Genomic DNA, 26,153 nt, shown 5'->3' with positions numbered 1-26,153 from the left:
GGAGGAGCCGGAGGACGTCACTGTGGAGCCGGCGTCCTGCAGTGTGCAGTACAGGGGGGGAGGGTTCTTATTAAGCTGAATCCCCCCCTGCACGTAAGTATGTGATCACACTGTCCACCCGCCCGCTCTGCTGCGATGTCAGGAGAGCGGCCGATGTCGGGCAGTGTGATCATCTGCTCCTCCCAGCAGCACAGCAGGACGCAGCAAGACACTGACAGGCATGTCACCGCTGTGCTCTGCCATCTGTCTTGCTGCATGGGAGCAACTGTCTGCACTCTGTCACCTGCACCACAAGTCACAGAGTGGAGACAGTTGGTGACAGAGCACCTCTGCCCCTGACCCCCCCCCCCCCCCTTCTTTCCCCACTCTCTTCGGATGTCTGTGTGATTTCTGTGTGATTTGAAGAGGCAGGGAGGAGGCTTTGTGTGGAGATCTGAGGGGGGTGTGTTAGATAAGCTATAGACACCTCCCTAGAGCCACAAAGAATTCTGGAACTTGTAGGAACTGAGCACAGGAAGTCAGAGGAGAGATTAACCCCATCAGAGCTGGAGCCAGCAATGAGCATGTGCTGTTAGTGCACAATAAAACCTAATTTTGCTGAAAAAACATAATAGATGTGTTGAGGGGCACACATTAGCAAGATTTATCAGAAAAAAAAAATCAGTTTTGGTAACTGGACAACTTCTTTAAGGCAGAAAGACCCACAAACAAGCAACAGCTGAAATCAGGTGCAGGAGCCGGCAGAGCATCACAAAAGAGGAAACCCAGGGTATGGTGAAGTCCATGCCTTCCAGATTAGCAGTTATCGCCTGTAATGGATTCATTCTTTATTTGAAAAATATACCATATGACGTTGCTGGTAACAGAAGGTTGCCCTCAGGGCCAGATTAAGGTTGGTGGGGGCCCCTGGGCAGAAAATCTGGTGGGGGTCCCATAACGTTAACATTTTTAGCCATAACACTAGAGTGCGAACTGTAGCATTTAGTTATAAATCCAATGAACATTTATCTTATCCTGTTCTGCCACATTCAGATTTACATTACTACAATACAGATACAGCCCAGGATCACTCACAGCCGTCACTTATACACAGAAAGTAGAGTTACTCACATATTTTTTATTGATCCCAATGTTAAAGGGAACCTGTCATCAGGAATTTGGCTTTCAACCTAAACGTTTCCCCCTCTGCAGCTCCTGGGCTGCATTCTAGGAAGGTTTTTGTACTTTTTGTGCCCCTTTTTAAACCAAAATAAACACTTTATAAACTTGTACCTTTCTGTTTGAAAATCTTGTTAATTTTCCATGGGGGCGGGCCGTGTGGCGTCCGTTGCTGTAGCTTACGCCGTCCCCCATGCTCCAAATCATGCCTCAGAACGCCGCCCACTGCGCCGAGGTCCCGTGCACGCCGGGACACCTAGTGACGTGGTCGCATGCACGAGAGTATGGGCGGCGCTGTGATTGCATCGCAAGTGCCCGCCCATACTCTCGTGTGCGTGCTCTCCCCTCTGTACGTCGCTCAGATCCTCTGCTTCTCCTGTGCTCCGCTCCTCCCATCTATTTCCTGCTGCAGGGTACGATGGGAAGGAGGTGACGTCGGGCCGGCGCAGAACGCTGGAGGCAGTGGGGAAAGGGCGGGCACGAGAGTATGGGCGGGCACTTGCGATGCAATCACAGCGCCGCCCATACTCTCGTGCATGCGACCACGTCACTAGGTGTCCCGGCGTGCACGGGACCTCGGCGCAGTGGGCGGCGTTATGAGGCATGATTTGGAGCATGGGGGACGGCGTAAGCTACAGCAACGGACGCCACACGGCCCGCCCCCATGGAAAATTAACAAGATTTTCAAACAGAAAGGTACAAGTTTATAAAGTGTTTATTTTGGTTTAAAAAGGGGCACAAAAAGTACAAAAACCTTCCTAGAATGCAGCCCAGGAGCTGCAGAGGGGGAAACGTTTAGGTTGAAAGCCAAATTCCTGATGACAGGTTCCCTTTAAGGCAGCCAGGGTCGGCTCCAGGTTTTTGAGGCCTCTGGGTGAAAGAGTCTCAGTGGACCCCATCCACACACAGACACGCACATACACATACAGGCATACGTACATATACATATTTGAAGACAAATTCAGAAAAATACATATAAACAGACAAATATATGCACAGTCATATACACTGACATTCATGCAGACACAGACGCATTAGGGCTCATATTGGGGGGTGCTACTGCTATGGACAATAAGAAACACTCTGCCACTTTAAGAGACAGAAACCTCCCCGTGTTGAGGGGTAATGGAATGTTCTGCTCCCCCTGCAGAAAGTGTGCTAGTGGACAGCCCGAGTGTAAGAAGAGAAGTGAGTTTCTGTTTTGATTTTAGAAGCATGTGAAGGAACACACAGCCGGTGTGTCTCGGAGGAATGGAGTTTTTCTACTGAATAGAGAGAGAGACTTGCAGATAACAGAGAACAAGCGAGGAATCTGAAGCAAGAAGAAGATTTTGATCTCCTTAACCCGGCCCAGGAGAAGTGCGCACCTCCAGATGAGACTGTTGTTGGGGGGCCCCCGGGACTGGATCCACGTCCCCAGCATCACTGTGAGTTGAATATTGTGCACATACTAGGGACTAAAGTAGGCTTCAGTAGGTAGAACACAGCATCCGTGTGGCCCGTTTAGCAGAGGCCAGAGAGGTTACGTGCAGAGTAGCATTGTACCTGACTGTTTTTTGTGTTTCTTGAACCTGTAATAGTTGGAGCACCGTGCTATTGAGCGGACCAGCTAGAGAATACAAAAGTGTTGTTAAATCACGTTTTGCCACTGTATACCCCGTGCCTGAACCTGCCTTCTCCACATCTTTCCCCGCCTGTTAATAAATACACCCTTGTTGTTCGCACCTCGTCTTGTGTAGTGTAACCTACTCTGCACTGCGGTGGTCCTATCGGCCATCGCTTCACTCATGCGCATGTTGCGTACTTACATGCATTTACGCTGCGTATAGCACTGCAGTGTAAATGCATGTGTCCTGCGTCCCCTGCACAATCTATGAAGATTGTGCATGATACGTGCGCACGTTGCTTTTATGAATGCAGCGATTTGGGTGCTAAAATATTGACCCAAATCTGTGCGTTCATAAAATGAGCATGCAATTATTCCGTGCGCTATGGATGCAGCTCCCGCTCTGTCTATGGTGAGGGAACAGCTATAGCGCATGAAATCGGCTTTTTTTGTACAGAAAAACTGCATCCATTACGCAGTGTTTCTGCAGCGATTTGACGCGCACATGTGCTGTCAAATCGCTGCAGAATATTCAGCAGTTACGTGCGCATGAGCCCTAACAGGTATTAATATGGGGAAGTCGCCAGCAGCCTCACTCACCTCTCCCGCTTGTTTACGTCCAGCTCCTTCAGGACATGTGGCTGTGTTTCACAATGGCTGTCACTAACAGACAAGACTGTGTCGCGGGCGGCAGGGCGCTGCGCTCGCCAACGCTCGGGTCCGGCGCTGCTGCTGCTCAGTGGCTCGAGCGGTGGGCTGGATCCAGGGACTTGAGCGGCGCTCCTCGCCCATGAGTGAAAAGGGGGATGGTTTGGTTTGGGGATCGTGTCCGTAACGCCACCCATGGTTGTGGTGAGGTTGAGACACCACCGCTGCTCTGGACGGGGATCCCAGGAGCGATGACAGGGAGCAGCCGAGATGTTTCTCTCCCCTCCGTGGGTAGGGGGTTTTGGTGGTCCCGGGGCCCGGTGATGGTGACTGAAAGGTGGATAGCAGGGTTTGGCGAGGTGCAGGGTCGCGGGAGGGCAGCGCGGTGCCAGATGGCACGATGGTACTCACTCAGCCAATGACGTAGATGGAGTCTCTGGTAAAACAAACGGCTGGATGGACGGGTCCCGCAGCCGGCTGCGATGGTCACTCCCCGTAGGTTGGCGGTGACTGTCTCTCCCTGCACCTGTGTTGTGCTGTCGGCTCCGATGGCTTCCCACCGGTAACCCGCTCCCCAGCGGTGTATTTGCCAGAGGAACCCCTTTATGCCCGCAGGCTCTGGCACCGGGAACTCTAGCTGTGGCGGTAGCTGTATTTCCCTTCACAGTTGAGCGGTTGCCTTCAGTCGGGTCTTTGCTGCTGGGAAACCCTGGAGGTTCCCGTCGCTGACGGATTTGACTGGTTTAACGGCGACTCCAAGCCTGGTCGGGGTCCGTAGGCCCTGCCGAATGGTGCTGGCTTCTCTTCGCTCCCCGGTCCGGTACCGGCGGGCCACCGCCCATCCACGGTCCTTACGGTTGTGCGTCAATCGGCCTCGCCTGCAGACGGTCACCACCGTCTGCCAACCTTGCTGTTTGTGCCCGGGCCACATACCCGGACACGGTCAGTCTCCTCCACTACCACTTCCCTCAACTCTCAAACTGTTCTGCTTTCTTTTCCCGCCTCCAGGACTGTGAACTCCTCGGTGGGTGGGGCCAACCACCTGGCTCCACCCCACCTGGTGTGGACATCAGCCCCTGGAGGGAGGCAACAAGGATTTGTGTGTGTGACTGATGTGCCTAACCGTGGTGTGGGGTGTGTTGTTGTAGTACCTGTGACGTCCTGGCTTGTCCAGGGCGCCACATTCCCCCTTGGGGCCCAGTCCCGGCGCACTGTTCAAATGTATTTAAGTCTGAAAGAGGCAAATACATTTGAATAGGAAGGAGAAAGCTGCGGTCACCAACACCTACTCTAATGCGCTCCTCTGCAGTGTGTACATGACGGGCACACAGCAGCACACAGCAGAGCCGGCACAGCACGCTGCCTCCTGCTCCTGCTGCAGCTAGTGTGCCCAGCATGTACACAATGCTGAAGAGCGCGGTGGGGACAGCAGATACAGTGGCCCACTACACCGTGCCCCTGATTCTAGGGGGGGCAGCTGCCCCCCTCCTGCCCCTCGGTGGGTACGCCCATGACGGCCGCAGCACATAGCAGGGAGCTCATTGGCACCCCTCTAACACCGGAAGTGCAAGCGCTGGTACTTCCGGGGTCAATCAGCGTCCTGTGCCCGCAGTTTGTTTTTGCGTCCCTGAAAACACAGCTGATTTATTAGACTTTACGGAGGGGGAGAGGGTGTGAAGAAAAAAAAATGCTGACTGGTGCCTAGTGGCAAGTATGGCCCTGATGGTGGGGCCCCCTTAGAAGCTCTTTTGATGGGGGCCCCGGGGCTGGAGCCCCACCTGCCCCGCCTATAATCTGGCCCTAGTTGCCCTGATAGTTCTGGTGAAGGTTGTCTTGATAGTTCTGGTGAAGGTTGCCCAGATAGTTCTGGTGAAGGCTGTCCTGATAGTTCTGGTGAAGGTTGTCCTGATAGTTCTGGTGAGCAAGCCTTTCCAATACCACAAATATTATACTCATTACACAATGCCAAATAATCTGAAAATTAATTTTGAGAATCTTGTTCAATATGAAATTTCAGATGAGAGTGTAGAACTATATTATTCACACCACATTCCTAAAAAGGTTTTTATGGAATACTCTGCTGTGTATAAACAGATTAAAAGTATTAAACGTATCATAGTTGTGTAATGTAATTATATGCTATCCAGTTCATGTGTGTACAAGCTAAAATGCATTTAGGGTTATTGCACAACTTACTTTCATTTCAATTGCATCAGATACACAATTCGATAAAACCCACACCTGTAGTGTATGTATCTATTATCCCAACATCCATATTTATTAAAGCAACACTCCAGTTTTTTTTTTATTATTATTTCATTGTTGGATTGGTGCTTTAAATCTAAGTCCCCTGCCCCTCTCTTATATTCACCTTTCTTCATCAGTTTCCAGGGTCGCCTTGGTCAGTCTCCAGAGGTTTGTGACCTGCTAGCAGTGTTTCATGCAGTGCACCAGCGGTTACAAATCAATACTACTCTATAACAGCCTCATTCTGGCTCTCATAGACTTGCATTGAGTGCTTGTGACGTAACTTCTGACATCCAGACAGTGAGAAGTTAAGGGCACAAGATGGAGCCGTGAGTCTGGAGCAGCACTGAAAAAGGATGAAAATTCCAGAGGGTAAGGCTATGTGCCCATGTTGCGTTCTGTCCCTGCAAAAATTTCTGCAGCAATTTGAACAGCACATGTGCGCTTCAAATCGCTGCAGAAACAGTGCGTACTGAAAAGCCAATTTCATGCGCTCTGGATGCAGCCTCTCCCATAGACAGAACAAGGGCTGCATACAAAGTGCACGAAAGAAGTGACATGTCACTTCTTAGAACGCAGCGCTTCAGCAGCAGCCGAAGTGCTGCGTTCTAATACGCCACGTGGGCATGGATTAGGCATAATCTTCATAGATTGTGCTGGGGACGCAGGACGCATGCAGTTATGCTGCGGTGCAGAACGCAGCGTAGCTGCATGAAAATACGCTACGTGGGCACATAGCTTAAGTATAAGACCAGGGACTTAGAAAGACCCACCTACAAGATCCTATCCTAATATGTAGAAGGTGTAATAATAATAATATTAGCAAATGCCTCCAATTAGAAATGTAATAGAGTTCTTCTGATTCACTGTGTTGTTACCTCATGTTCAGGGAACTGCAGGATCTTAAGTATCGATGGTTATGACCACGCATATAGTCACAGCCACTTAGTTGCTAGTGGTCATAACCCTGGATACCTAAGGTCCTGTAATGCCCTGAACATTAAGTAAGCGACATAGTGAATCAGAAGACCTAAACTACACTTCTAATTTGAGATATTTGCTAATATTATTATTATCACACCTACTACATATTTGGATATAATTTTGGTGGATGAGAATACCCCTTTAAAGCACCACTCCACTAGTGAAAAATAAAAAAGCTGCTTTAACCCATAGTGCCAAGTAATTATTAAAAATAAATATCACTTGTGTGTATATCAGGGATTACATTATTCCAGGTCATCTAACACTTTTCATTAGTTTTCCTCTTCTCCTCCTCCTATCCTCCCCCCCCCAAGTTCCATAGACTTCAATAGGCTGCTGTTATCTGGTCTCTCAGTGAGTTGTCAGAACATTTCTTGTATACATAGATATTAGCAGTATTTCATGATAAATGATGAGTTTAGGCGTCTGGGGGGGTAAAATAAGTGAGGAACAGGTAGATTTCTATATTTTCCAAAGTTTATTAGATTTGTCTGAACTGCGGTATTAGTTCGGGCAACGTATGTTGAAACCAGTATGACAATAAGGCTGGACTCACACGAGCGTATGGCATCCGATGCGAGAGCATCGGATGCGATATGCTAATGTCCCCCGGCTCAGGCTCTGTTGCGAGCGTGAGCCGGGTGTCATGCGACTGTAACCCGATCTTGCGATCGGGTCACAGCTGTGAAGGTGAGTGCAGGCGCTGCGGAGGAGAGGGAGGGGTTAATCCCCCATCTCCTCCATTGTCAGCCTGTGCGTAGATCGCACTGCACTGGGATAACATCCGAGTGCAGTCCGATGTATCTCTCGCATCCATTCACTTGAATGGGTGCGAGGGATACGGCTCTCGCAGACAATCACAGCATGCTGCCGCTTTTCTCGCATCCAGAATCTGGATGCGAGAAAAGCTGACCAACAGCTCAACCTCATTGCCTAACATTGGTCAGAGTGCAATGCGAGAATTTCTCGCATTGCACTCGTCCGATTTTCACGCTCGTGTGAGCGTACCCTAATAATGAATGTCACAACCTGCACTTCAGTAGAAGTTTACAAATATATTATATTTTACTTATTTAACAGACATTCTAGTCAATTTCTTAGAAATACAGTAACACTAACAAATATGTGGGAGCGGGGGGAGAATTTCGTGCAGAATTGCAGAGAATTTTACCACTTTCAATTAAAAATTTGACATCAAATCAGCAACATTTTAAAAACTCATCAGTAGCTAAAGTTTCAATAACTCTTGCCATGTCTGAACATGGTTATTGGGATTTTTTTTAATAAATAATGGGAAATTACTATTTAAAGGGAAGGTTCATCTTTAAAGAAGACTTATCACCAAGTCAAACGTGGACAGTATTTTTTATTCCCATTGCACCCCTGAGTATTATGACTTGTGTATTTTTAAAATCGCCATACAGTTCTAGAAATATTGGCTTTTTTATTTGGTACAAAATGTTAGAGTCTTTACCGATGAGGTGTGGCTTACTGGGTTCTTTGGGGATGTGTCATTAGGCTACTTTGCATTATTACCCTATAAGCCCCACCTCATTAGAAAAAGACCAAAAACAATTAGCACTTAAAAAAAGCCCATATTTTGGAACTGTATGGTAGATTAGAAAAAAAAAAGAGAATACTCGGAAGAGCAGCAGGAATAACATAAGAGCAAAATAATTGTCCAATTTTGTCCTGATGACAGGTGCTCTTTTACCATCTTCTGACAGGTCATTGAGACATGTTAGAAGATGTTATTTATGGAGGCTTGTGCCTTCTCATCTTCATGAAATATCCTACTTTATGTGCATGTATATATTTTATCTCATACATTGATCAAATATCACTGATGTGTTGTACAAGTAACAACTTAAATATAATAGGTCACTTCAAAATGCCTTACCTAAAATTTCACTGTAGTATGAATCCCATTCACCCCACAAGGAGTAGAATATGTAGTCTTGCACCATGTAGGAGATGATATTGGATATCCGTTCTGAAAAATTCATTCTATCACTCAGTTCTGACAGGAATGCTGGGGTGTATGATGGAATTGATGGCAATTTCCCACAATGTCTTTCTGCTGCTGATGCAGGTGTGAATCTCAATGAGAAAATGAATGGTATCCCCAAGGTCACTGCTATGAGGTCTCCGCACATGGTGACTGGGTCAGTTAACACAATATTGTATTGGCTTGCCTTAAGTTTTGTCATTAAGTCTTGGTCTTTAAGAACAGAATCACAGTTTTCCTTTATCATCACATTGATTTCACTAACCAGACTGCTGAAACGCTCATAGAATTGAAAAAAGTTCATATATACCTTTTCATACATCCAGAGCTTCACAAAGTCATCAATTATAGATAGAAGTTTACTCTTATTATAGGGGACGTTATAGGTCTCATAATTCACCAACGAGGACTTATCATTTGCACTAATGTAAGCTGCACCTGTAGATATCAATGCTGTCACAGTATGGTTTCTGTTTATTAGCTCTTCCATGATAACTTTGATGTTCAACCAGTGACTGGCTTCAGTTGGCCAGATCAAAATATTTCCGCAGAATATGGTCCCGGTAAGAAAAATATGGGCAATCAGTAATTGTGTAAGTGCAGCCATTGTTAATCTAGTGGAAGATAACGCAATGTTAGGATTCCTGCACCATGTAAAGTAAATCGTGATCTCCAGCCAAGATAACAATCTGAAATATAAAAAGAAAAACCTAAAAAAAAAAGAAATATGGGTACCTAGACAGACAGAGACAGAAAGGCAGATAGATTGATGGATAGATAATAGAGTGATAGATAGATAGATAGATCATAGATAGAGTGATAGATAGATAGATAGTTAATAGTAAATAATAGATAGATAGATAATAGATAGATAGATGATAGTTAATAGATAGATAATAGATAGATAATAGATAGATGATAGTTAATATTAGATAGATAGATAAATAGATAGTAAATAATAGATAGATATATGATAGTTAATATTAGATAGATAGATAAATAGATACATAGATGATAGCGAGTTACTAATAGATAGATAGATGTGACAGAGAAAATTGTTCCCATACCTTAATGTCTGTTTTTTATGCCAGTGACTAATCTGCCTTGTGAGCTTCAGACACATATGAACCTTTCCCTTATCAGAAGACAACACTAAATAGGCAAGAGATTTGTACCGTTTTCTACCCCGTCTTGCCCCCTCCCTATAGTGTGCGAACTTAAGACTGTAAAAAAAAAAGAAAATATATCACTTTACTCACTTTATGTGAGGTATTAAATCCTCTATCCTGTAAGAACTATAAATCCTATTGTCTGCAATAATCATTAGACAATGTTGACTTAATCAGGATTTCACAGGTATCTGAAACCATTGTGAGAATGGGCACTGCCTAAACTTCAACAATAATCCATGGAAACTGATCAAATTACCAGTTTATTTTCATCTTCTCTGCCTTAATATATGTATTTTTAGTAATGATCTAACCTAAATGTTTTGTACTTAATGAAAAATTAAATAATGGTTGTCACAAACCACCGGGGGGGTCACTCAAAAATCCCCCGCGCTGGCTACCAGTACGTCACAATCGGGGGGTAACAAGTGGGGGTCACCCCTCCTTTATACCTCCCGACCGACAGACAGAGCACGTGACGCGCTCTCTAGCGCCCCTCTTATAGTCAGGCCAATTATGGAATTGCCCGACCATAAGCAAGGAGGCCGCTATACTACTTATGCCGATTATTGAAGGGTCCCCGGTGAGAGTAAGGTATATATTCCCCCGACCTCCGCGGGCGGAATATATAAAATCTCCCCGAATCTCACTGGCCTCCCCACAATAATCCTTGGCACAATTCGCTGCCACCAACCGATTTACGGTAACTATTAGCCGAACACACAGACGTGGGATTCAAGATCGAGATAACAGAACAGCCCAAGATTAATTATATAATTTAATCAGCCTAAAGCACACTAGAAACTACAATATATACAATAGGGAATCTACAGAATATACATATGTCAGAGTACAGTTACAATCAAAGCATGGGTTACAAACAGGCATACACAGTTCCAGCAGTTACCTTGTTGCGTCTGGCCACAGGGGGGCGCTGTACCCAGGTTTCTAGGATCCTTCCCACAGATGTTTCCTACACGTGCCCCCAGCGAAAAGACCACTGGAAAATGGCCGAAGTAGGGTTATCAACCTGGCCAAATCCAGGTCCCCTCCTACCTTCGTGACCTCACAGGGAGCACTGCTCCACCCCTGGCTTGAGTTATGGACAATATCCCAACATGGAATATGGGCCATAACTTTGCCTGGGAGCGTCGTAGGCGGACGCCAATGCTCTCATTGTGACAGTTATGAATTTAGCTACAGAACGAGGGGACTCATGACCTGTCTGCCAGTTCCCCATTGGCTGATATCACGCCTGGGGCATTTCCCAATGTCCTGCTCCCATAAAAAGGGTGTGCCGGCATCGTCCGCATGCAGAGACACCATTTTTATGGTTGCCATATTTATCGGAAATATGGCTTGCGAGATATGAACCATTTTTTACTGGAGTCGTTCTGTCTAGCTAGTTCCATAGCCTTGCTAATGAGATACAACTCTTGTTACAGGGTGACGGCAGGGAGTCATCCTGTGTCCATTGTTCCCACACCACCTCATTTCCATATCACAGGACATGGCCATGGAGGTGTAACACCTTCACAGATGCTGGACATTGAGAACAAGAAGGGAGGGGGCACTGCCAGGGAGTGATGAGAGATTATGACTGGAGTCATAATTCATCTTCATATCCCGGGATTTGCCTCACACCTCCCCCCTTTTGAGGGCGCTAGGGGGCAGCACACTCCGGTGTTCCCCCGTGCGCCCGTCCGCGACCTCTCCTTGTCGGGACAGCCCGTCTGCGTTACCGTGGTCACGGCCCCTTTTGTGGCGAATGGTGAAGTTGTATTGCTGGAGCGCAAGGCTCCATCGCAACAATCGCCCATTCGTCCCAGAGACGGTGTGCAACCAGCTGAGGGGATTGTGGTCCGTCTCCACGATGAAGTGGCGCCCGTATAGATAGGGTTGCAGACGCTGCAGGGCCCACACTATGGCCAGGCACTCCTTCTCCATCGTGGAATAGGCAACTTCCCTTGGTAACAGCTTCCTGCTCAGGTACAAGACTGGGTGCTCTTGGCTCGCAGAGTCCACCTGGCTGAGCACCGCACCGAGGCCGAAGTCACTGGCGTCGGTCTGTACTACAAACGGCCGCGTGAAGTCGGCTGCCTGTAGCACGGGCGGGCTGGACAGGGCGTCCTTTAGGGCCCGGAAGGCTGTCTCGCAGTCCATTGTCCAATCGACTGCAGAGGGCAGCTTCTTCTTGGTGAGGTCCGTCAAGGGCTTTGCCAGGCTACTATAGCGTGGAACAAACCTCCTATAGTACCCGGCAGTCCCCAAGAAGGACATCACCTGCTTCTTGGTCCTGGGGGTGGGCCAGGATGCGATGGCCTCCACTTTCTCAGGCTCGGGCTTCAGTGTTCTCCCGCCTACCCGGTGACCGAGGTACTGGACCTCGCTCATGGCCAGCTGACACTTTCCCGGCTTGATGGTCAAACCTGCCCGGTGGATCCGCCTGAGCACCTGTGCTAGATGCTCTAGGTGGTCCTCCCAGGTGGGACTGAAGACGGCAATGTCATCCAGGTACGCGGCCGCGTACCCTTCAAGTCCCTTGAGCAGGGTGTTGACCATCCGCTGGAAAGTGGCAGGGGTATTCCTCATCCCGAATGGCATCACCGTGGACTCGTACAGTCCAAATGGGGTAATAAAGGCAGAGCGTTCCCTGGCCTTGCGAGTCAGGGGGATCTGCCAATATCCCCGGCTCAGATCCATGATGGTCAGGTACGGAGCCCCGGCCAACTGATCGAGCAGGTCATCGATGCGTGGCATTGGGTACGCATCGGCGACCGTGACCGCATTGAGCCCCCTGTAGTCCACGCAGAACCGAGTGGTTCGGTCCTTCTTAGGGACGAGGACTACAGGCGAGGCCCAAGCGCTGTTGGATGCCTGGATCACCCCCAGCTTCAGCATCTCGTCAATCTCCTGGCGCATGTGTTGCTGCACCTCCAGGGAGACCCGATATGCTGAACGCCGGATCGGGGGATGATCCCCAGTGTCCACGTGATGGACAGCCAAGTCAGTCCTTCCGGGCTGGTTGGTAAACAACCCCCGGAAGGGGAGGAGGGTGGCCCACAGCTGGGACCGTTGGTCTTCCAAGAGCTGGTGGCCAACCTCCACATCCTCAATGGATCCGCCTGCCCTAACCTGGGCTAGCATATCCAAGAGGGTTTCCGCTTCTCCCTCCTCGGGCAGGTTGCACACGGGGAGCGCACATGCCTCCCGCTCATGATGTGCCTTCATCATGTTCACATGGAAGGGCTTCCGCCTTCCACGGGCAGGGTCCAGGGTGACCAGGTACGTTACAGGGTTGAGCTGCTGGTACACGAGGTATGGGCCTTCCCAGGCTGCCTGAAGCTTGTCCTGTGGTACGGGGACCAGTACCCACACCTTTTGACCCACTTGGTAGGTCCTCTCACAAGCGTTCTGGTCGTACCAACGCTTCTGATCGGCCTGGGCTTGAGCCATATTGTCGTGTACCAGTTGCGTCAAGGCCTGCATTTTGTCCCGGAAGCGCATGACATACTCGATAACCGACACTCCAGGGGTGGCCAAATCCCCTTCCCAAGCCTCTTTCACCAGAGCCAGGGGGCCCCGCACACGTCGCCCGTACAGGAGCTCAAACGGTGAGAATCCTGTTGAGGCCTGTGGAACCTCCCGGTAAGCAAATAACAGGTGTGGGAGATACCGCTCCCAGTCACGCCCATGGGAGTCGACCAACATCTTAAGCATCTGCTTTAAGGTGCCATTGAACCGCTCGCACAGGCCATTAGTCTGTGGATGGTACGGGCTGGCCACCAGATGTCGCACCTGGACTTGCTTACAGAGGGCCTCCATCAGCTGGGACATGAATTGGGTCCCCCGGTCAGTGAGCATTTCCTGGGGAAAACCCACTCGGGAGAAAATCTCCAGCAATGCGGTGGCCACCTTGTCAGCCCGAATGGACGACAAGGCCACTGCTTCTGGGTACCGGGTGGCATAGTCCACTACCGTCAGTATGAAGCGTTTCCCGGAGCTGCTGGGGATGGCCAGCGGGCCGACCAGATCCACAGCCACCCTCCTGAAAGGCTCATCGATGATGGGCAGAGATACCAGTGGGGCTTTGGGGCGTGGCCCCGCCTTCCCCACTCTCTGACAGGTTTCACACGAACGGCAGTAGGCAGCCACATCGGCCCCCATTTTTGGCCAGTAGAAATGCTGGTTCAACCTGGCCTTGGTCTTAGCGATCCCTAGGTGTCCGGCCATCGGAATCTCATGTGCGATCCGCAACAACTCCGTCCGGAACGGATAGGGTACCACCAACTGTCGGTCCCTGGGCCACGCCTCCGGTGAACCCTGCTGGACCGTGGCCCGGTACAGCCGTCCTTGGTCCCAGACCACTCGCTCCGGGTCCGAGTCCGAGGGAGGCTGGGCCGCCTGCTCCTTAAGAGCTTTCAGGCTGTCGTCAGCTTCTAACGCTGCCTGAAACCCCTGACTAGATGTGGCCAGAATCGACGAGACTGTCACATCTTCGGTCAGTACCCCGGGACCTGTGTCCTGGCCTCCACCTGACTCGGCTGCCACTTGGTCAGAAGGGGAAGAGCTATCGGACCTCCGGGAGGCCCCTTGGCTTCCAGCACTCCCACTGCGGGTGACAGCGGCCACAGCCGCTGCGACCGTGGGTCGTGCCTGCTCCTCCTCCGTTCCTGACCAAGTCGCCGGTTCAGGCAGACCTACCTGGCTTCCTGACACCCCGGTTGTGGGGGAACCATGCACCGAGATCTTACCTGGGAGCACTTCCGCTCCTGGACCGGCCCCAATCTCACCTGCCTGTTCCCCTCCTGCAGCAACAGAACCCCGCTGTGAAATCTCTGGGGACCCCACATTTGCTGTGGTAGCCCCCACCCCACACACTGGTCCTCCCCCTGCAGCACCCTGCTCTCTGCTTATCCCTGCAGAGGGCAACAGATCCCAGCTCACAGGCTGATTACTTGTAGAGGCATTGTCACACCTTTCTCTGACCCCCTCCCCTGTCACAGCTGCAGCTGTGTGTGTGTCTATGGTGTCTGTGCAAGCAGAAATATCAGAGTTCACTCCCTCCTCCCTTACATCATTCATAGATAACACATTAACATTGTCCGGAGGCATGTCAGTACGGGCTGAAGGTTCAGCCCTTGGTTGGGGCCCAAACTGGGAGGTTATCTGCCCCAAATCTGTCCCAAGTAGCACGTTTGCAGGGATCCGATCAGTTACCCCCACCTCCCTCACCCCTCGCCCTGCGCCCCAGTCCACATAAATGTCAGCAACAGGCAGCGCCGGGTCAGTGCCTCCAATCCCGGAGACAGCGAGGGTTTTTCCAGGGATCAAGTCTTGGGGGGACACCATCTCAGGCCGCACCAGAGTCACCTCCGAGGCGCTGTCTCGCAGTCCTATGGTCACAGACCGGCCGACGGTGACAGGTTGGAAGCTGTCCAGGGACCTACCACCACCCCCACCCACACAATACACCTTGGGCGGCCCTTGGGACGGGGACGGAGCCGGGGCCTTGGGACGCTGAGGGCACATGGCCTTGAAGTGTCCAGGTAGGTTGCACTGGTGGCACCGTCTTGGTTCCGCCACGGGCCTGGAGAGGGGAGTTGAGGGGGACACCCCCTGCAGTCTAGGGGCAGGTGGGGCAGTCGCAGAATTCATCTTACCCCCTCTCCAGGTGCTGCTGGTGGCCGCTCTCCTGGCCTCAGGGGCCCGGTTGTTGGTGTAGTCATCGGCAAGGGCAGCTGTAGCCGTGGACCCCTTTGGCTTCTGGTCTCGGATGAACTGGCGGAGATCCTCAGGGCAGTTCCACAAGAGTTGCTCCGTGATGAACAAGTCCAGGATCTCCGGTCCGGTGGAAAGCTGCAGGCCTTGGGTCCAGTGGTCGGCAGCTCGGGCAAGTGCCCGCCGGTGGTCAGCCCAGGAGTCCTTTGGTCCCTTCTGTAGGCTCCGGAACTTCTTGCGGTAGGACTCTGGAGTGAGGTTGTACTGTTGGATCAGGGCCCGCTTGATGGTGTCGTAGCCCTGATCTGCCTCAGCAGGCAAGTCCCCAAGGATATCCAGGGCCTTACCCCTTAAACGGGGGGTCAGGTATTTGGCCCACTGGTCCTTGTCCAGATGGTGCTGCAAGCAAGTCCGTTCAAAAGCAGTCAAGAAAGAGTCCAAGTCTCCATCCTTCTCCAGCACTGGGAAGTCCTCAACACGGACCTTTGGACGTTTGGTGTCTCGAAGGTCACGTGTGGCTGATGAGGGCCGGAGCTGAGCTAGCTGCAGCTGGTAGTCACGGTCTGCCTGTCGCTCTCGCTCTTCACGCGCTGCCTGCCGCTCTCGCTCCGCAGCCTCACGCTCTGCGTGCCGCTCTGCCCTGCGCTCTGCCAGGAGTTCCTTGTAGCCCTTCTGGTCTCCAGCCTGGAGAAGGGCCATAGCCATTTGAAGAAGGCTATCCGAGCCTCCCAGGCTCGGTGGAATGGCACGTGGTGATCTGCGGCCCGCTGCGGAGCCTGGTGATTCACTGTCCATTGCAGAGCGGAGGGCTGGCATCTGGCTCGTTGAGGACCCTTGGGTGAGCTGCTCCTCATCTTGTCCAGCAGTGCCAGGTTGCGCAATGTCCTCGGCAGAACGGTTTTCTGGCGTCGAGCTCCTGGAGGACTCGTGGGCAACCTCCTCATTGCTGTCCACAGCACCGTCCTCCCTCTCTCCGGCTCCTGCCTTAGCATTGGCCAGTTGCATAGCTCTGCTCCTGGTGCCATCAGCCATTCTTGCAGACTTTTGGTCACTGACACAGAACTGACACCTGATGCCTCCACACACCTTACAGTATCTGCACTCTGACACTCTAGTGTTGAGCTAGTCTGAAGACCCCAGCAGCCACAGCTGCTGCAGGCAGTCTTTAGTGTCTGGGAGTATGGGTCTCACACTCACACACACTATTATCTCGATCCCACCGCTATGCCACCAATATGTCACAAACCACCGGGGGGGTCACTCAAAAATCCCCCGCGCTGGCTACCAGTACGTCACAATCGGGGGGTAACAAGTGGGGGTCACCCCTCCTTTATACCTCCCGACCGACAGACAGAGCACGTGACGCGCTCTCTAGCGCCCCTCTTATAGTCAGGCCAATTATGGAATTGCCCGACCATAAGCAAGGAGGCCGCTATACTACTTATGCCGATTATTGAAGGGTCCCCGGTGAGAGTAAGGTATATATTCCCCCGACCTCCGCGGGCGGAATATATAAAATCTCCCCGAATCTCACTGGCCTCCCCACAATAATCCTTGGCACAATTCGCTGCCACCAACCGATTTACGGTAACTATTAGCCGAACACACAGACGTGGGATTAAAGATCGAGATAACAGAACAGCCCAAGATTAATTATATAATTTAATCAGCCTAAAGCACACTAGAAACTACAATATATACAATAGGGAATCTACAGAATATACATATGTCAGAGTACAGTTACAATCAAAGCATGGGTTACAAACAGGCATACACAGTTCCAGCAGTTACCTTGTTGCGTCTGGCCACAGGGGGGCGCTGTACCCAGGTTTCTAGGATCCTTCCCACAGATGTTTCCTACACGTGCCCCCAGCGAAAAGACCACTGGAAAATGGCCGAAGTAGGGTTATCAACCTGGCCAAATCCAGGTCCCCTCCTACCTTCGTGACCTCACAGGGAGCACTGCTCCACCCCTGGCTTGAGTTATGGACAATATCCCAACATGGAATATGGGCCATAACTTTGCCTGGGAGCGTCGTAGGCGGACGCCAATGCTCTCATTGTGACAGTTATGAATTTAGCTACAGAACGAGGGGACTCATGACCTGTCTGCCAGTTCCCCATTGGCTGATATCACGCCTGGGGCATTTCCCAATGTCCTGCTCCCATAAAAAGGGTGTGCCGGCATCGTCCGCATGCAGAGACACCATTTTTATGGTTGCCATATTTATCGGAAATATGGCTTGCGAGATATGAACCATTTTTTACTGGAGTCGTTCTGTCTAGCTAGTTCCATAGCCTTGCTAATGAGATACAACTCTTGTTACAGGGTGACGGCAGGGAGTCATCCTGTGTCCATTGTTCCCACACCACCTCATTTCCATATCACAGGACATGGCCATGGAGGTGTAACACCTTCACAGATGCTGGACATTGAGAACAAGAAGGGAGGGGGCACTGCCAGGGAGTGATGAGAGATTATGACTGGAGTCATAATTCATCTTCATATCCCGGGATTTGCCTCACAATGGTATTTTTGCAATCACTCGCAAGTGGTCTCACATACTCTTGGTAGTAAGAGAATGGCTTGAGCCGGAAAACTAGGCACATTTCTGTGTGAGACGTTACTGCAATTGAGGTCAAGATTAGAGATTAGCCAGCCCCCTAGAGTTCGCGTTCGTTTCGTCGAACGGTGCCCCGTTCGACAAGCCGTTCGACGAACCTCTCGAACCCCATTGAAAACAATGGGAGGCAATCACAAACACATAAAAACACATTATAAATGTATACATACAGTTAATAAACATTGCCATAACACTTACCGGTCCCCGCGATCCGTCCTGCACTCTGTCTCATGTCGCTATTCCTTCCGATCGCTGCGTCCTCCCGGTAACCAGAACTGACAGGACCTTCCGTGACGTTAAAATAACCATGTGACCAGTCACGTGTCTGTTATCTCATTCGCTACAGACTGGTCACATGACTATGACGCGTCATGTAAGACCTGTCAGTGCATCTCTTCAGTACGCGGTGATCGTTTGTGCATCCCCGTGTATCGGCGACATGCTCTGGCACATGGTTGGGTTCCCGGTCTGCTTCCCCGTTACGTTATAAACCGGCTGCCACAGCCGGTCAATAACGGAGATCACCATTGCTATAGCAACGCGCCTGTCAGTGGTGACGTCACCGCTTACAGGCAGCAGCTCCTTCTCACTCACGGAGTCAAAACACTGCACAGGGAACAGCGTCTTCCCCCATGCAGTGCTGCTGATGTAGCAGAGCTGCATGTGTTGAAGGAGAAAGAAGACAGAAGAGCCAGATCGTGGAGGGATAAGAGGGAGTAATGAACATGGAGTCTCTAAGTGTGTCTGTGTATTTATTTCTATTAAAGTATTTTTTCTCTGTGTGGTGACTTTTTTTTAACCCTTCATTGGAGATTCTTAATGGCCGGGTCAAACTTGCCTGACATTAAGAATCTCTGGCTTAATACTAGCTAGTAAAACAAAGCCAGTATTAACCCAATATTACCCAGCAAGCCACCGTCACCAGGGCTGTTGGAAAAGTTGGATACAGCGCCAGATGATGGCGCTTCTATGAAAGCGCCATTTTCTGGGGCGGCTGCGGATTACAATTCGCAGCAGAGGCGCCCAGAAACCTTGGGCTAACCTGTGCTGCGGATTCCAATCCCCAGCTGCCTAGTTGTACCTGGCTGGACCCAAAAATATGGCGAAGCCCACGTCATCTGTTTTTTAATTATTTCATGAAATAAGTGAAATAATTAAAAAAAAAATGGGCTTCCCTATATTTTTAGTTCCCAGCCGGGTACAAATAGGCAGCTGGGGGTTGGGGGCAGCCGTACCTGCCTGCTGTACCTGGCTAGCATACAAAAACATGGCAAAGCACACGTCATTTTTTGGTGGGCAAAAAACTTCTGCATACAGTCCTGGATGGAGTATGCTGAGCCTTGTAGTTCTGCAGCTGCTGTCTGCTCTCCTGCATATACTAGTGAATGGAGCATGCTGACTGAGCCTTGCCGTTCTGCAGCTGCTGTCTGCTCTCCTCCGTACAGACAGACAGCAGCTGCAGAACTACAAGGCTCAGCATACTCCATCCAGGACTGTATGCAGGACTTTTTGCCACCCAAAAAAATTATTTGGGCTTCACCATATTTTTGTATGCTAGCCAGGTACAGCAGGCAGCTACGGGCTGCCCCCAACCCCCAGCTGCCTATTTGTACCCGGCTGGAAACCAAAAATATAGGGAAGCCCTTTTTTTATTATTTCATGAAATAATTAAAAAACAAATGATGTGGACTTCGCCATATTTTTGTATGCTAGCCAGGTACAGCAGGCAGCTACGGGCTGCCCCCAACCCCCAGCTGCCTATTTGTACCCGGTTGGGAACCAAAAATATAGGAAAGCCCTTTTTTATTATTTCATGAATTTCATGAAATAATTAAAAAACAAATGACGTGGACTTCGTCATATTTTTGTGTCCAGCCAGGTACAACTAGGTAGCTGGGGATTGGAATCCACAGCACAGGTTGGCCTGAGCTTTCTGGGCCCCTCTGCTGCGAATTGCAGTCCGCAGCCGCCCCAGAAAATGGCGGTTTCATAGACGCGCCATCATCTGGCGCTGTATCCAACTCTTTCAACAGCCCTGGTGACGGTGGCTTGCTGGGTAATAATGGGGTTAGGGCTAGCTGTATATTATCAACTGTCCCTAAGCCCGAAATTCATGGTGGCACGCCAATATTAGACATGGCCACCATGAATTTCTAGTACCGATAAAAAGAACCACAACACACAGAAAAATATTTTTATTATAAATAAAACAACACAATTAGTGATTCCATCTTTATTGAAATAAGGAACCCCCCTCCGCAGTAATCCTGGGTCAAGGGTCCCGTGCCGTCCAATCCGGATCCAATATCATCTGATCGGTTTGCTGGAATGCAAAGCGATCAGATGATGTGTCAGGTTCAAGGGCCTGAATCACATGACACAGCAGCTGATTGTATAAACGGCTTTTATACAATCAGCTGATACATCAGTGCAAAAAAAACAAAACAAACTACACACTTCAGTGCAGACTCTTATCCGACAGCATAAGCTGATAGTTTAGCCGGCCGGGCGGTAAAAAGCCGGCCTCACCGCTCACCTTATAGTGTCAGCTGATTCCGTCAGGTGACCGCATCAGCTGATCATCGCCAGGTCTGAGAAAGAGAGAGAGAGAGAAAGAAAGAAGAGAGAGAGAGAGAAAGAAGAGAGAGAGAAAGAGAAAGAAACGAAAGAGTAGAAAGAAGGGAAAGAGAGAAGGAAGAGAGAGAGAAAGAGAGAAAGAAGAGAAAGTAGAGAAAGGAGAGAGAGGAGAAAGGAGAGAGAGAAAGGAGAGAGAAAGAGAGAGAGCGAAAGAACGGAGAGAGAGAGAAAGGAGAGAAAGAAAGGAGAGAGAGAGAAAGAAGAGAAAGAAAGAGGAGAAAGAAGAGAAAGAAAGGAGAGAGAAAAGAGAGAAAGAAAGGGGAGAGAGAGAAAGGAGAGAAAGGAGAGAGAGAAAGGAGAGAGAGAAAGGAGAGAGAGAAAGGAGAGATAGGAGGGAGAGATAGGAGAGAGAGAGAGAAAGGAGAGATAGGAGAGAGAGAGAAAGGAGAGATAGGAGAGAGAGGGAGAGAGAGAGAGAAAGGAGAGAGAGAGAGAAAGGAGAGAGGAAGGAGAGAGAGAGAGAGAGAAAGAAAGGAGATAGAAAGGAGAGAGAGAAAGGAGAGAGATAGAGAGAGAGAGAGCTCACAGCTGATGTCCGGCTCCTCCCCTCAGTGCATAATTAAATTATATTTATAAATAGTGCATAATTAAATTATATTTATAAATATACTAGCTGTACTACCTGGCTTCGCCCGGGTTAATTGCTGTTAACAAAATAGAATGTATTAACAAAAATGTATTTTGCACACAAAAACACAAAACAAATAGATAGAAATGTAATTGTTGCCTATATTAACCAATCAGAGCTCAGATTAATTAACTGTAGCAAAATAGAAGCTAAGCTGTGATTGGTTTCTATTGGCAGCCTGATAAATCTCCAGGCAATAGAAAGCCCTCCCCCATGACAGTATATATTAGCTCACACATACACATAATAGACAGGTCATGTGACTGACAGCTGCCATATTTCCTATGTGGTACATTTGTTGTTCTTGTAGTTTGGCTGCTTATTAATCAGATTTTTTTTTTTGAAGGATAATACCAGACTTGTGTGTGTTTTAGGGCGATTATGTGGCGAGGTTGGTGTATGTGTGGTGAGATGTGTGCTGAGGGTGGTATATGTGTTCAAGCACGTGGTAGTGTGTGGCGTATTGTGTGTGTGTGTGTTCATATCCCCGAGTGTGGTGAGTATCCCATGTCAGGGCCCCACCTTAGGAACTGTACGGTATATACTCTTTGGTGCCATCGCCTCATTTTTTAAGTCCCCCTTGTTCACATCTGGCAGCTGTCAATTTGCCCCCAATACTTTTCGTTTCACTTTTTCCCCATTATGTAAATAGGGGCCAAATTGATTGGTAAATTGGAACGCGCGGGGTTAAAATTTCGCCTCAAAACATAGCACCCGGCGCTGCCCGGGATAGTAACTGTCTCTCTGTTTCTCTCCCATTCTCTGTCTGTCTCCCCCTCTGTATATATCTCTCTGTCTCTCTCTCTCTCTTTCTCTCTCTCTTTGTCTGTCTATCTCTTTCCCTGTCTGTCTATCTATCTCTGTCACTTTCCCTGTCTGTCTCTTTCCCTCTTTCCCTCTGTCTCTTTCCCTGTGTCTTTCGCTTTGTCTGTCTCTTTACCTGTCTTTGTCTGTCTCTCTTACCCTGTCTGTCTCTTTCCCTCTCTTTCCCTGTCTGTCTGTTTCCCTTTGTCTGTCTCTGTCTCTTTGTCTGTGTCTGTCCCTTTCCTTGTCTCTCTCTTTCCCTCTCTTTCCCTGTCTGTCTCTTTCCCTGTCAGTCTGTCTCTTTGTCTGTCTCTTTGTGTTTGTCTCTTACCCTGTCTATGTCTGTTTCTTACTCTGTCTGTGTCTGCCTCTTTCCCTGTCTGTGTCTGTCTCTTTCCCTGGCTGCATTGTGACACGCCAACATTCCATATAAGGGCGTGGCTGCACATTCTTCTGAAGTTCTGGCTGCACTGTGGCTCCCAGCTCCATTCGCTTTAATGGAGGCAGGTTTTTTGGCGAATAACTGTAAAGAGCGGGGTTAAAATTTCCCCTCGAAACATAGCCTATGACGCTCTCGGGGTCCAGAAGTGTGAGTGTGCAAAATTTTGTGGCTGTAGCTGCGATGGTGCGGATGCCAATCCCGGACATACACACACACACACACACATACACACACACACACACATTCAGCTTTATATATTAGATTATAAATATAATTTAAAATGAAAAATAAAAAAATAAAAATTTTTACCGGGTCTGGAACTCGCAACCTTATGCTCCGTAGGTGAGCACTCTATCCACTCAGCTATCACCTCTAATGTGAATGATAGGCAGATTTCCTCATCTTGAAGTCTAGATTGCTGAAGTCTCAACTGACCACATGATTCACTTCATTGCTACGCGAAGCTCATGCAGAGCACTCGTGTTCTGTAGCAGAGATGACAGTGTCGTGTGGATTACGACGGACCTGGAGGGGTATTGGAGGATTTTAATAAAATGGTGAAGCTGTGTTTTTTTGTCTTTTATTCCAAATAAAGGATTTTTCGCGGTGTGTGTTTATTTACTTTCACTTTATAAATAGATGATAATTATAATTTAAAATTATAAATAAAAAAAAAAATAATTAAATTCTTTACCGGGACTAGAACTCCCAACGGGCGTTTTATCCACTAGTCTAGTGCCTCTTACGATATAGATAGGCAGATTTTGTAATCTTGAAGCCTGCTGTGCTGACTGAAGTCTCTGCTAACCGCATGAGTCACTTCAGTGCCACAACATCTTGAGGGAGCAGAGCTGACAGTGTCGTGTGGATTACTTCGGACCTGGAGGGGTATTTTTGGGATTAATAAAGGGGTGAACCAGGGTTGTTTTTTTGTCTTTTATTCCAAATAAAGGATTTTTCAGTGTGTGTGTTTCTTTACTTTAAGTTTAATCATGAAAGGTGTCTCGGGGAGACGCCTGCCATGATTAAACTCATTATTACCCCAATTGCCACCGCACCAGGGCAATTCGGGATGAGCCGGGTAGAGTCCCCTAGGACTGTCGCACCTAATGGATGCGGCAATTCTGGGCGGCTGCTGGGTGATATTGTTAGGCTGGAGGCCTCCCCATAACGTGGCGCTCTCCATCCTGACAATACCAGCCTCCAGCTGTGTGGCTTTATCCTGGCTGGTATCAAATATGGGGGGACCGCATTTTTTTTTTATTTATTTATTTAGTTTAATGCACGATATAGACCCACCCACCGGCGGCTGTGATTGGTTGCAGTGAGACAGCTGTCACTCAGTTTGGGGACATGGCTGACTGCAACCAATCATAAGCGTTGGTAGGCGGGGAAAGCACGGAATAACTAATTGATTAATGAAGCGGCAGCCATTTTCTAAAGAGAAAAAGAAGCTGCAGATTTGTGACAGCCGGGGAGCGAGACGCCCGTGATCGGTGAGTAGGAAAGGGAGAGGGATTGTGCTGGGGACGCAGGACACAAGCAGATAGCAACATGTGCACATAGCCTTACTGTGAAAAGCCACGTTTATGGTGATCGAACCTTTCTCGAACGTAACTCAAACTGTCGAGCTTTTAGCAAAAAGCTTGCGTTCGAGTTCGATCACCCCCAAAATCACTCGAACATGAAATTGGCGAACCTCGAACATCGCTCAACTCTAGTCAAGATTCAGTTTAATGTTCTGTATCTAAATGCTCTTGTTAAAGTATATTGGTTTGTGAATAGAACCTTGGCTCTTAGTAGCAAGGACACATTGCCCACAAACCCTCCTCTACAGGAACAGATAGATATATCATTGATGCAACCTGTGGAGCTGGAGAAGGGCCCAAGAGGTAAGGTGGCAATTACTACCTCTAAATCAAGTGGAATTGGCATTTTGATGAGCTATTAGACTGCAAAGGGCCCAAATATTGTTCTTGCACAGGGGCTTTTGTTAGCCAGTGCTCCTCCAGAGATGAATTATGCGTGAGTCTTAAGATGAAGACTTTCATCTCTTCGGGACCCAGGGTTATGTAATTTATTTATTGATTTTGCTATGGCACATTTTCCGACTTTCTAGGGCTCCAGTGTTCCTATAGCTGATTAGTGTCAGGGTTACCAAGTCATGTCACCTCCTCCCAGAGGCGAAACTAGGTTTTCTGGCACTCCGGGCAAGAATTCAGTTTAGTGGCCCCTCCAAGCAGTTTGAGTAGTTGTCATGTCTGCTCATTCATATGTGATTTATGCACTTACAATCATGTGTTGACTAGTTGCTCTTCTTAACTCTCTCACTGCTGCTTGAAAAACTGAAAGAAACAGGGAGAAAAGCTAGTTGCCACGTGACCATAGGTATGAAAATTCTATCTAAGTAGAGTGGCTGCTGGAACCATTAAACAGAATTGAATCCTGACAGTGAGTATATTGCACGCTGTTAGGATTGGGCATGCTACAGTGCTTATATTTATAATTATAGCTTCAAGAGGAACCTGAAGACCCATCTCTTCCAACAAGCCTACAACCTACAATAACTCTCAGTCCAGTAGACCACTGAGCAACCAGCTCTGTCCTCACCTATTGTACCATCACCCATTCCCTGTAGACTGAGCCCTCGTGGGCAGGGTTCTCTCTCCTCCTGTACCAGTCTGTTTTGTATTGTTAATGATTGTTGTACTTGTTTTTATGTATAACCTTTTCACTTGTAAAGTGTCATGGAATAAATGGCGCTATAGTAAATAATAATAGTTATTATTATAATTATTATTATTATTATTATTATTATTAAAGAGCTTCTCCAGATTTGTGATGAAAGTCTCCAGTCAGTCTAGGTGACTGCAGGCTTTTGAATTCTCACAGCAGGCGCAAAGCACAATTTTAGGATTCTCCTGTGCCAGCTGTAAAAGAGGCCAGTAATGTGAGCGCAACTATGCGGTTTGCAAATTTCTGGCCATATTCTGACTAGATGCGTCCAGCCTCGGTTAATACACTTATATTGAGTGAGGCCATGCATGTCTAGTCGACACATGGCCGAATGTATTCTAATCGCACACGTATAGATTGGGACCTCCTTGTAATACTCTGACTGCACCTGTCGTGCCAGGTCCGCAAATACATCCGGCAAGTGGCTTCCAACAAAGAGAACACCAGGGTAACAATACAACAGAGGGCAGCGGGGTCACCTCCTAACATTCACCTGAGGCTGATCAATGCCCTCCCTAACGTCCCTACACTGGTCCTTCCCCCTGTACGCCAATCACATGCCTAGGCCCTTGCTAGCCCTGAACTCAGCCTAACTAGTCAAGACCAGCAAGATGTTAAGGCCGCTTTACACAGTGCGACATCGCTAGCGATGTTGCTAACGATAGCACCCACCCCCGTCATTCGTGCGTCAGGGGCAAATCGCTGCCTGTGGCGAACGATATCGACAACACAAGGTAGGAA

The 26,153-nt window shown here is 48.8% G+C and overlaps 1 protein-coding gene across 1 annotated transcript in view; it reads right to left on the bottom strand.

The window, feature by feature from the left end:
* Nucleotides 1–26,153, bottom strand: part of LOC142312699 (UDP-glucuronosyltransferase 2A2-like) — a 142,425-nt gene that overhangs the window by 74,785 nt on the left and 41,487 nt on the right. The window contains exon 2 of the mRNA XM_075351695.1: nucleotides 8,544–9,340. Coding sequence (XP_075207810.1) covers nucleotides 8,544–9,258 — 715 coding nt within the window. The 5' untranslated portion in view covers nucleotides 9,259–9,340. The remainder of the gene's footprint in view (nucleotides 1–8,543; nucleotides 9,341–26,153) is intronic.

The sequence above is a fragment of the Anomaloglossus baeobatrachus genome, chromosome 1 (genome assembly GCF_048569485.1).
Source record: "Anomaloglossus baeobatrachus isolate aAnoBae1 chromosome 1, aAnoBae1.hap1, whole genome shotgun sequence".
In the NCBI taxonomy this organism is placed as follows: Eukaryota; Metazoa; Chordata; class Amphibia; order Anura; family Aromobatidae; genus Anomaloglossus; species Anomaloglossus baeobatrachus.
This window is presented reverse-complemented; position numbering and strand designations above follow the sequence as displayed.